Below are 12,562 nucleotides of genomic sequence, written 5' to 3' on the forward strand. Positions count from 1 at the left end.
TGCAACAAGAAGGCGCTGTTCACTGCAGTTTACAGCAAACAATGTCCTCTTGGCAAAAAAATTATGAAAGAAATGGAGATAAAATGCAAGTTACAGATCATGATGGACTCTTTCACAGTAATTTAAAGGAATCAGTGAATGGTTAAACTATTGTTATTGTTATATATATTTACCTAATTTATGAAAACAAACAGTCAAACACAGCTATATTGCCTTTACTGTTTGTGTTATTGTCTATTTGTTACCATATAAAGAGTGCCTTTTAAAGCGCTATACATAAGAAATGTGTTATTATTATTATTATTATTTAGTGAGAGAGAATACTCCACAGATTTAGCGTGGCAGTTTTATGTAAAAAACAGTCTCAAGGTGGAGGTTAGGTATTGTACTCAGGATTACTTTATAAGTCAATAATCTACAAGTTGTCCTTTTAGTCAAACACTACAGCAGCTTATTTCAGTGACTTTGCCCATATTACTGGCTAAAAGTCTGTTGAACAGGATGCTGACATTTCCTCAAATTCCCACAAATTTTTAGCTCATGGTAGTAAATACGTTTCTCACCCGAAACTCCGGAGGGAGAGGTGTGGTTGACGGTGTATCGGTGATGTCATCTTCAGGGGGTGTGATGCGCAAGAAGTCAATGTGTTTGGGTCTGGAGGGATGAGAAAGTGACCTGCAGAAGGCGAGAGACTCCTCCACCTCCTGCTGCCAGATCTTCTCCTGCCACTGCAGAGCCTCATCTGGAGAAAAGGGAGTCAAATCACAATTAGAGCAGAATCAGTACAAGTAGCATTTTTGCCTGTGATACAGGTCTGTTCTTTACAGACAGCATCAACAGAATGAAATCACACTGAATCTGACAATTTTAAGTTCTGATTTGGGCAACAACACTGAAAGCATGTCAGATATTAAACAGGAACATATAAAGTATTCAGTGTAATAGACAAATAGACTAAATATGAACACTAAATCTACTGTATTTCAATATTACAGTATCACAGTCACAGCAGTTGGTGCATGTGCAAGCTGCTTTTAATCCTTTTTCTAATTATGAAAGCAAACACTCAAAATACTTTCCACACTTGACATTTGTTCACAGCTAAGACTGTAAAGTTGCGAGATCTCTGAAGGACTGACTGACTGCAGTAAATCTTGTGTGTTATGCTACAGTGTCACCATGAGGATATAATGCAGAACTTCAGCTAAAAATAAAGTTTTACAGTTTTAGCATTACTATCCCTTTTAGTTATGTACTATATTGTGTACATACGTTAGATGAGGGGTGGATGATTGACGAGGGGTGTTGCAAGGTTGACAGCTACTGATCCCCGACCAAATTTGCTTACTGAAAAACTATTAGTGCAGACTGCAGATGTCTGACAAGAGAGGTTTTGAAGCGACGTCGTCATTAATCACTGTAATTATTACACAAAACATGTTTTAAAATTAATTCAAGAAAACTGTCTATTTATCTATTTCTGTACAGTAGGATGTGAAGTTTGAGAATTGCTTGAATAAAGGGTTTAATTACCCCAGCGGTCAAGCTAAAAATGTACTGATGGTACTGTTGGATAAAAACATTGAGCTAATGCCAGATGTAGTCAAAGGCAGCTCAACCTTGAGAATCTTTCACTTCCTGCATCCAGATCGTGCGCATTTATTGCCTTGTTCACACAGCCCTCACTCCATCTATTCAACAGTAAATCTGTCAGTATCATTTCAGATAAGAGAGCCAACAATGATTCCACTTGTGTAACTTTTTAGTGTCCCCAAAGCCAGATTAAACAGCAATAGCAATGAGTTATCTGTCCTCAATTTGACCACACTGAGTAGAAAACTGGATTTTGAGAATAACCCTCAGAAGGCTCTGAATGTCTCTCTCCCTCTCACTCTAATCGTCATCCTCTAAAGATGTGTTGTATTTCACAAAGCACAGAGCATTAATCCTATTTGGACAGCCAAGCGTCCTGCTGCACAGCCTGGTCAAAGCTTCATTTCCTGAAAAGTGACGAAGAGACATCAGACTCTACACTGATCTGACTGCCTGCAAGACTCAATTCATCATTTCTATACATAAATGAGTTTCATTCCTTTATGTTTTTATTTCCCCTGAAGTTACTTCACATCGTGTAATACTGAGGCAAATATTCTAGCCCCAGACTCCATCATTTTATCAAATAGAAAGAATATCTTGTGCATCATTTTGTCTGGCCTTTTGTAATGAGCTTGTAATGACTTCTGCTAACTGAGGGATTAAAGAACCAGGTTTATTGCCAAGTAAAAAATAGAAAAATATAAATAATAAAAGATAAAAAAATAGAGACAATAAAAAGGACCCATTATATATAAATATAAAGAGTGAGATAATGTGTGCAAAATGCTGGTATATTTAAATAAATAAAGTAAATACAAGCCTCTCTCCCCACTGTAGCCTCCTCTGAGTAATGTGAGCACACACACAGACACACACACATACAGGCACACACGCATGCACAAATACACGCACACACACACACACACACACACACACACACACACACACAGTATCTCTGCTCTTTAAAGGGGAACTCTGGTCGTCTCAGGTCAGTGCCAAAGCATGACTATGAGGGCTATAGCCACATCAGGTGCTCAGTAGTACTTCATGCCTGAGCAAACACACACACACACACACACACACACACACACACACACACACACACACACACACACACACACACTACACACACACACAGACGTGGTGGTATGTTAAACCAGCAAGGGGTCATTATTTACAGACTAGCACACATCCTTCAGGTCTGCAGCAGCTGTGAGAGAGAGAGAGAGAGAGAGAGAGAGAGAGAGAGAGAGAGAGAGACTACAGCAGCGGATGAGACCAGACACCACTGGCCGAGTTCAGAGCTTTAAAATTAGAGAGTCTTAATCAATGTGTAAATCTGACAGTCAGGACTCAGCGTGTATCACCTCTAAAGCCGTCTGCTCTTCCTCTTCTGTTCACTTCACTAACCAACCACGAAAGCTCAATGTCATGCTGTTGCGCACACACATCCCTATTCACCCTGGAATATAGCTGAAAGTCTTTCTTAATCCACTTCACTGACCATGAAGCTACAAGACACAGCTATGTTATGCCCTTTAAAATACGTCATACTATCCTCCATACCTGGTAAACTGAATCTGAAACCAATCAATCTATTAAATTCTGCCTGTCATGTAACATCCTGTTGTACAAAATGTACAAAATTCCTACAAGCTGTTCAACTCTACACAGCTCTTTAACTCAGTATAGTTGCTGATCAGTTACAGTGAAATGTGTAACATCAAATCTTCTCTATACTTCTACTTACACTAATTCTACAGCTTGTGTGTCGAACTTCGATATATTTTGGGTGCTGACCTGAAGCAGCAACTATTAAAAACTGTACCGAAAGCTTGTATTACCATATTTCGCGTAATTTTTGTTGTCGTGCTGGACCATTTCTTTCTATACCTTTAACAGTGCACCCATCTCATCCTCCTCCCCAACCCACTCTGCATTCAACTCACTGGCTGCTGTAGTTTGAGGGGAGCTCAAAGACATTGTGTTACTGAGTTCTGCCAAGTTTTGTCCCACATAGAAATGAATGTGAAGCAAATTTCGTTCTGACTGCGTCATAAACAGTGATGCAAAAATATTTTGTTGATTAAAGTAAGAACAGAAACAGAGGAGCCAAACAGCAGAAATGTTTCTGTCTTATTGCCTGCACATCCACAATACTATCAGGCGCTTATTTTAGATACTGAACAAGATACTAATTTCATGTCTCACTCTAAAGTGAGTGCTGACATATGCCTAACCACCCCTATTAACATTGTCTGGCTCCACCACTGCTGTTATGCATTACATCAAACATCTGAAATCAAACCTTCAATGACTCAGTTAACTCAGAGGAAACCATCTTACCCCATGACCATTTAGTAGTATAGAAGTTCAGTCTTGACCTTGGAAACAGCAGTTCAGAAAACAATCCCAGAAAACATCTAATAAGCCCAAGAACAGCTACTACAATTGACCTTGAGGTGAGATTGTTTGGTTAGTTGCTGTTTCCAAGGTGAAGAATAAACTTTGATGCCAATGTGGACGAGGAATCTAAAAAACAACCCCATCTACAGCTCCAACAAACTCCATCTACTGATGAAGATCAAGTGTTTTCATGGTCAAGACTACATATTAAATCACATACAAATTGTTCTCGTAGCAAAAATTGCATTATTACCTGAAGAGATTAGATGATCTTGACTGGCCTCTGTCTCACTTGTGTATCTGTATGTCTGCGTCTGATTCTTCTCACTCAGCTTGAGGTTGGCCTGAGCCAAAGTTTTCCTTCTATTCTTCTGATCATTTCCTGTACCACCAGAGACTATGGTGGTACTTCCGTAGCCTCCAGACCCTTGAGGGAATACACTTTCTTCAGCAGAGATTATCCACCCTATGTGGCGCTCAGAGATGTCTTTTTCATCCTGGTCAGTCGGGTTCATAGGCCGATAGTGCTGGCTGGATGTGAATAGAGGCGACAGGATGGGAGACATGCCTTCAGTGCTGCTAGATGTTCTCGGGGGAACAAACAGAGATGATGAGGGTACAGGAGAAGTTTCTCCACCTGCTAAAAAAGAGGGTGGTGAAGAATTATTTGGCACAGCAGAGGTGAAGTAGGAAGAATTTGAAGATGGATTTAGAGGCCTTCTTGTTGATCCTACAAAGTTTGGCTTATAAGAAGTCTTCTTGGCCTCGGTGAAAGGTTCACTCGCTACTTTTGCTCCCTCCATCCTCAGGACCTGACGCAGACTCTCGCTCAGAGCTTCACCCAGAGCGTGAAGCTCTTCAACTAGCAGAGGCTTGTCTTCATTGTACTCCTTGTTCTGGGTCTCCAACTGGGAACTATTGTGTTGCTCTTCAGCAACACATCCACCTGAGATAAACTGACCCTCGATTCTCCCGTTGCTGCATTCTTTGACCCAGTCCGAACTGGTGAGACTCACCCGACGTATGATACCTTCCACCTCCTCAATCTTCCCCATCACTCGGTGTGCTGCAGCCGTCTTCCCCATCTCCTCGTACTTAGACTGAAACTTCTCTACATCATCTGCCTTCTTTTCCTCATCTGTGTCCTTTGCTGCCTTGCTGATCAGGGCTTTTTGCATATTCCTGGTATTGTCTTCTGTCAGATTAGTGGGGGAGATACACACTGAGTACACATCATTGTCATATTCAGATAGGTCTGTGTCTGAGTCAGGGAGAGCACATTCTTCCTTTACAGATAAATTCTTTCTGGGAGAGAAAAGGCCTTTTTTTTGCTGAAAGTAAAATTTGCAGATGACGCATCAGGTAGCTTTGCTCTCCATGTTGGCTTTAGCTCCTGTGGACTCCTATTCCTCTCCTCCAACAATGAAACTCTTTCTTTTCCCACAACTCTCTTTCTCCTGGCTGCAGGAGTGCAGATGATCTGCCTGTCTTCCTCCAAGTCCCAATCCCCAAATGTAGGAGAGCTCATTATCTGGAGCTTTGTCAGCCTCCTCGCCTTCGGAGGCACCCGTTGAGTCCCAGGTGTCATCTTGAGGTTGTGCTGAAAGGCGCCGGGGTAAACATGCCCCTCCAGTTTTCTCCTTCTCTTCCGAGGGATCTGAAATCTGGGGGATTTCGGTAAAGTATCCCGATTGTCTTCGTAACCATGACAGTTCGGCTTAATTTTCGTGCCCTGCTGGTTGCCCATGCTGATGAATGTCTGGCATTCCAAACACAACGGTAACAACTCTGTCAGCCAGCCGATCTCAGAGCAGTCATCCAATGCTTTGAGAGTTTTTTTCAAGTCTGTGAGGCCGAATTTGTCTGCTTGACCCTGCTTCACTGTTTCAGCTGGACCCTCCTCCTTGCAGTTAGAGGTAAGTCCTTGTTGGGGCTTGAGAGGGGCTTCAGAGGGGGAAGCTGGGCCCCTGCAGTGGGAGAGGGATGGACTCACACAGCTGCTCTCGCTGATCGGGATGTAGAGGCGTAAGGTTTTGTGAGTGTTCTCCATGATGTTATTTGATTACCACAGTTAATGCAGGAGATGGTACTTTTCTTTGGGGCGATTAGAACTCTCAATCAGAATTCTCAGTTTTCTCTGGACAACCAAATGAATCCTAACACAGAAAGATAAAAAAAGAATATTTCATGCTGGTTTTAAATGAGTAATTTCAAAACTGACAAAGATTGGTTGTTTTAGCTGCTCCAATGTGAATATTTGCTAGTTTTTTTCTGTTGTATGTGCAGTGCGTGCTTCTATGACATTGGACTGTTGGTTGGTCAAAACAAGCAATTGTTAGTTGCAGCCCTACACTAGTAGTGGAATGTAACTATAGTACATTTACATTTACTCAATTTACTTGAGTATACTGTGCTTACGGACAATTTTGAGGTACTTGTACTTGAATTATTTTATTTTATGCTATGTTATTCTTCCATTCAACTACATGTGTTTGACAACCTTAGTTTCTAGTTACTTTAAGTTGAGTTATATTATTAATTCATGTAATGTGATTAAGCCACCCAGTCGTACAAGTAATTAATTTTTTTTAAGTAATTAAAATGAGCTCCACCTTTACACATAAATTCATTAGTAATTATAATCCAATAATATAATATATATTATGCTATATGGTACATTCTGCATAATGAGTACTTTTAGTTTTGGTACCTCAAAAGGTTACAGACAATAATAACCACAAGAAAACATACAAGATATATTTTAGGTATATTTTAATGTTAATACTTTACTGGTAAAACTACTTTTTCTTAACTAAAGTTTTGGATGCAGGCCTTTTACTCTTTTTTTAAAGATCTGAGTACTTCTTCCACCACTGCCCTACACTAATGCATCACAAGCAGACACACAGTACAGGTTTGTGCAGATAATATGCATGTGAAACAATTATACCTTGACCCTGCTTACCAGTTATGTAGCTTAAAGGTATTTTACGGAAAAATCAATTCACCAAAAACACATGAAAAACTGTTTCTGTAACTCCTGATTCACAAACTTCATGGACAAAATAAAAAAATTACTATAGTTTATAACTTTACTTTGTTTTTTTTTTAAATTCTATTTCAATTTGTTAAACTAAACGACCAATCAAAAATAATAATAATAAAAGAAATCTTCTCAAAAGAAATTTAGAAAACTACTTGAAATATGTCCAGAAGCCAGAATGAAAACATCTTACTGTCATATAAAAGTCAAAAACTAAGGGTAACAAGTGTATTTCGGCGTTCACTTACTTATAAATGTTGCATCCCTCCGTGTAGCAGCAGCAGCAGCAGCAGGTTGCTTATCCGACTGCAGCGACCCTCAGGTGACAGCAGACAGCGGCCCGCCCACATACAGGTTTCACCCAATAAGTGCTCTTAGTGAGAGTTCTGAGGACTCCTATTGGCTCATCAGATAAAAATCACCACCACTAATCTCCCTGAAGACTGTCAGGTACTGAGGGGAGAATATAAACAAACAGACGGTGGACTCAGGGAGGATAATCAATCTAATCCTCTTGACATCAATGTATAACTAAAAGAAAAACACAAAATGGGCACCAGTGAATGCTTCTGTTTAAAAATTACTGTATTTAATTGTGTTTTTTTCTAGTATTTTTGTCAGTATTTGCTGTTATATGCACACAGAATAGTGGATATGTCTGACAACAGTGGTATAAGAAGTATTCAGATGTTTTAGTAACAGTTGTAATACTGAAATGTTAAAAACACTCAAGTACAAGCAATCAAAATCTTACTTAAGAAGAAATATATAAGCATTAAGATCAAGTTGTACTAATAATATCAAAAGTAAATGTAATTAGCAGAATGGCACTACTCAACTTCAAATTTATATTTTAAGATTATTTTTATTGTTACCGATCAATAAGCAGCATTTCCATGTAATTGGTAGAGGAATTTAGGATTAGAATTTAAAATACTGTATATGTTGTTAGATAATTTAATTTATAACATTATATTTTATAAACTGATCACCTGTTACTATACCTGTCAAATAAATGTAGTGGAATAATAAATGCAACATTTATCTCTCTAAAAGGTTGTAAATGTGAAGTCTGAAGTAACAATGAAATATAAAAGAAATAGTATAATCTTTAACATTAGAGTCACATCTGCCCACCTGCTGTCTACTGACCACAGACTGTATTTAGGTCAGCTGTGCACCATACTGACCTGCACACTGGTCAATGCGTGCACTGGGCTAATCTGACCTCCTGGCCAGCTGTCTGTGATGGATTACAGAAGTTTAAAGAAAACAAACAGCTGTTAACTTCACTGAAACTACAATAATGACATATTTATGATTATGTGTTGGGTTACTCAAAAAAATACTGTTCTGTTATAGACTAATAAATCTGAAACCTCACAACACACGTTAACACAATCAATGAGACTGTTGTATCTTTACATGGTATCTATAATACTGTACTGTGTAATAGAGTTCAGTTTAATTATGTTAATGTATAAAAAACACCACAACTCAGTTTTTTTGGTTGTTTCAAAACCTTTGATACACAAAACTATTGAGGCATTCACATAAAAACTAAACCTCCAGGTCACACAATGTAAAGTATACATACTGGAAGTTCACTAGATGACCATTAGATGTCAGCAATGTCTTAGTGGGGAACAGGATAAGGAGCAGGTTTGTCTGGTCAGTGAATGAGACCATATGAATGCACATATGGACAGCTGACTAATGTTCACTGAGCTTTGCTCTGTGTAGAAACCAACACTAAAGATAGATACAGTTAAGCCAGATTATTTGGATGATCTAGCATAATATTTTGAAGCCTGAGCATTTTTAATATTCAGAAACTATTTTCTGTATATAATCTGCACTGGAGTGTGTTCTAGTGTTTTTACACATAGATGACTTTTATATGATGCTAATATATTGAGATTGAATTAGGAAACTATAACTCTCCTAGTAAATCTGCCTATAATTCAGTGAAAAGGAGAAACATCTTACTAAAATATTTTTTAAATTTAACAAATCTCTTAATCATGTTCAATTAATGGAGTCAGAGTGGGCAGCTATGGGTGAAATGTGCTTTATGTTAACAATAGAGACACTAGTTCTTGTGCTAATACAGATATTTGAGCTAACTGAGAGTCAACAAAAGCAACTTAACCATTAAAATTATCCACAGATAGTGGATTTTTCTGTTTATTACTCTTATTTTCTCTCAAATGAATAAGCAAAGCAAGCAGGTATCTAAGTAAATAAGCAAACTGGCAAACAAGTGAGGATAAAGTAGCATATACAGAAATATAGGTACGGAAATATGCAATTAAGAAATCCAGAAAACATGTTTAATAAGCAGCAAACAAGCAAACTATTAACAAACTAAACTCTGCCTCTACATCAGTTTCTTCCCAAGTTGTGTTTAATGAAATGAGCCAATGAGATTAAAAACTAACAGAAGAAAATCTATCTCTGTCTCTCTACCAATCTGTCTGCAGACTTTTGACACAAGAGCCAGGTGTCAGGTGTAAGAATGTGCGTGCATGGGTGAGGCAGGGTGGGAGGGTTGAGATGAGCTGAGATGAGGGTGCAAACAGACAGAGCCATTCATAACTTTACATTCAGCCCCTCTGCTGCCATTCAAGGTCTACCTCCTGACCACCATGCGCCATTGTCAGACTGCGTTAAAACTGCTGACTCAACTGGCAAAGGCATTTAAAAAAAAAAAAAGGAGCAGTATTTTAGCTCCTGAGCATCATCACCCATCATCAGCGGAGCAGCAGCAGCAGCATCACACCCGGGAGCGTCTGCCCTCTGATGCCCCGGCTCCGTCCGTCTGCTGGTCCGCACTGCTGCTGCTGGCGTCGGGGCGCAGGGAGGAGGGGGAGGAAGAGGAGGAGGGGGAGGAAGGGTGGATGAGGGGGGTAGGTAGGTGGGAGAAGAGAGGAGAGAAGAGGAGAGGAGGAGGGAGGTGGGGGGGGGGGCTCGGCCGGGCTGCCCTATATGGCTGTGGATGAGCTCTATGCTAATATCGGCTTGAGAGGCACAGCATCGCGTTTCTGCCGGCAGTCAGTGGTGGCTTCCAGAGTCTGAGCAGGCTCCTTCACAGCCATGGCTGAGGGCGGAGAAGGGGAAGATGAGATCCAGTTCTTGAGAACTGTAAGTAAAAGATAAATTCATCGGTGCCGGTTGAGCCGTTTCAAATAGCGTGCGCTCCAGTTTTCCTGTCGCCAATTAACGCTTTCAGAGGCAGCAGGCTGCGCGTCAATTAAGCAAATCAGCGATGCAACTTGGATTATTGGGGAAGTTTGTGGGTAAGGGGCGGGGGTGGGGGGTTGATCATCTTGGCTTTGCTTTGTGCATGAATGATGATTTTTTTTGGGAAGTTGCCGCAGGTTGCACGCTGCACCCCGCGGCCACGGCGCACCTGTCGAAAGGACTCTTGATGTGGGGAATCTCAATGAGACTCTCGTCTGCCTGGTGCAAGGGCAAAATAAGTCTCTCTTGCCATTTCACAACACAACCCCATCTCATTTTTTTGTTTCGTTTTCTGATCTGTCTGTATTTCTCGGGAACGCCTTTGTGCACAGACATGCTTTTTTTATTCTCACGCCCCTTTGAAATCATCAGCCAGTGCTATTTGTTTGACTTTTTATGGATGTATTCTCCTCCTTGGGGAGAGGAGTTTCAGTAAGTTGTGCTCACACGCAATACGCCCTCTGCGATGGACTATTTTAGTTGTTTGACGCAGATTGCTTACGGTGTCCCTGCTCTGTGTGGTTATGCACAGCAGTTATCCTTGTAAATGATATGACAGCTTGTATGTTGGTGTGGTGGGAATATCTGTCCCGGTGGTTTGCGCACGTATTCTTCTCTTGCCTCATGGAGCTTTGTGACCCAGGTGTTGCATCAAGAGCAATAAGACACAGGGCAACATGCTCAGCGGGGATGTTTTCTTGGTTCTGTGCCACCTGCTTCTGAATAAGACATTTATTTTTACCCTGAGAGCCATTAGTCTAATGACTTTTGTTGATTTGAACTCTGCAGATATTTCTGCTCATGGAGAGGTACAACTGTGGAAATGTACCCTTTTGATTTGAATCATCTAATATCTTTTAATTTGTATGATTTCTGGTGTTATTGAACTTTGAACCATCTATAGGACCCATAGAGTTCTCTTGGCCCCACTTACAATCATGGATTTTGAAACTTTTATGTTTCTCATATTCACTGTTGCTGTCTAAATAACAGGACTATATCACTGGTTTTGCATATTTATTATGAATCAGAATCAGGTGTATTGCCAAGTTTCACACACAATTTGCCTTGGTGTTTAGGTACATAACAATAAACATAGCCCGGAACGAAATATAAAGAAAGATAAAAAAGCAAGTACTGCAGGTGAAGAAGAATAAATAGAAAATTGACAATAAAATAATAAAATAAAGAGCTGTTGTGCAGAAATGTGCAAAATACAAACTAATTACTCTTACTTTCTATGAAAAACAACAATGCTGCCATGATTTAGAAATGGGGATTTACATAATTTCCCAGGCAAATACCTGATTTCCATTCATTTCTGTACAATATAATCAGAACTTGCTTGAGTTAATCCATCACAGTTGACATTGAGTTGCACTGTTGCGGTGAGGTCATGCATTGCTGACATATTCTGTACTTAAACAGCATTACCACGATAACATTGACCAAAAATGTCAACAAACACCTGTTAACTGTGATGGATTACACAACCCAAGCCAAGTTTCAAGAGTGCGCGAATAGGTTTCCATCCTGTATGAAAATAAATGGATCCTACATTTCCCATAATGCAACTTGATAGTGTCTCTCATTAGAAACCCCCTTGCCTGGAAGAAGCCCACATCTTTCAAACTCCACACAGCTTAAATTACTTTGTTTTGGTTTTCCATTGACGTCCATTTGGCTCAGCTGAAAATCTAACAGTAACCCTTTAATGGCTTTGAGATGTTGATATATACAGTATAATTAATCTATATGTAATCCCCCGAAGGCCTCGGCTTGTTGTAAGCAGCAGGAGGGACGCTGTACTTAACAGCTCCTACTATTTGTGATGCCAGTGATATGCTGACCCATGCCTCTCAGATTCTACTGTCACAGTGGCATCCTGGTTATGTGATGACTACAGCGATTTGAGAGGGGGGCTTCCCCTGGGGTCCACAGAGCCTTATTATCAAACTTCACTGGTGAGAGAAAAGTGCCCTCTCAGGAAGCCTTAAATAAGAGTGCTAATTGAAATACATTACATTACAATCTGTTGAACATAGAATAATGTAATGTACAACTGGCTTTTTTTTTTGTGGTGGCAAGGTTCAAAATTGTTCACATTTTTTGTCAGCAGCTGCGTCTGTAGCATTGTTTTTCTTTCAGTTCAGGACAAAATGTGGCAGAATTTGCTGCTCGGTCAGACATTTATAAGAAATTGTTAAAGGCATTTTAAATGGTGAAAAGTGCAAAGTGTCCTGTTATTGAATACTTCTGTCAGGTGGTGACAGA

General features: G+C 40.0%; 3 protein-coding genes across 7 annotated transcripts in view; 1 reads left to right on the forward strand and 2 right to left on the reverse strand.

Moving 5' to 3' along the window:
• The window catches only part of fmn1 (formin 1), a 28,211-nt gene extending 22,939 nt beyond the window's left edge, over positions 1-5,272 (reverse strand). The window contains exons 1-2 of the mRNA XM_051410002.1: positions 4,256-5,272; positions 564-742 (exon numbers count right to left, since the gene is read on the reverse strand). Coding sequence (XP_051265962.1) covers positions 564-742; positions 4,256-5,180 — 1,104 coding nt within the window. The 5' untranslated portion in view covers positions 5,181-5,272. The remainder of the gene's footprint in view (positions 1-563; positions 743-4,255) is intronic.
• Positions 5,273-5,290: 18 nt separating this feature from the next.
• LOC127368821 (uncharacterized) lies at positions 5,291-7,338 on the reverse strand. Its single transcript, XM_051410006.1, has 2 exons — positions 7,294-7,338; positions 5,291-6,158 (listed from the first exon to the last, which is right to left on the reverse strand). Exon 2 carries the CDS (start codon positions 6,050-6,052, stop codon positions 5,291-5,293), a length of 762 nt encoding a protein of 253 aa, XP_051265966.1. The 5' UTR covers positions 6,053-6,158; positions 7,294-7,338.
• Positions 7,339-10,074: 2,736 nt separating this feature from the next.
• ryr3 (ryanodine receptor 3) overlaps positions 10,075-12,562 on the forward strand; it is a 111,578-nt gene continuing 109,090 nt past the window's right edge. For all 5 annotated transcript variants that reach the window (XM_051409995.1, XM_051409997.1, XM_051409996.1 and 2 more), the window contains exon 1: positions 10,075-10,189. In XM_051409995.1, the coding sequence (XP_051265955.1) occupies positions 10,142-10,189 (48 nt within the window). In that variant the 5' untranslated portion in view covers positions 10,075-10,141. The remainder of the gene's footprint in view (positions 10,190-12,562) is intronic.

This window comes from Dicentrarchus labrax, unplaced genomic scaffold (genome assembly GCF_905237075.1).
Source record: "Dicentrarchus labrax unplaced genomic scaffold, dlabrax2021, whole genome shotgun sequence".
Lineage (NCBI taxonomy): Eukaryota > Metazoa > Chordata > Actinopteri > Moronidae > Dicentrarchus > Dicentrarchus labrax.

Coding starts and splice junctions, on each gene's coding strand:
- LOC127368821 (XM_051410006.1), bottom strand. CDS start 6,052: ATGGAGAACACTCACAAAACCTTACGCCTCTACATCCCGATCAGCGAG.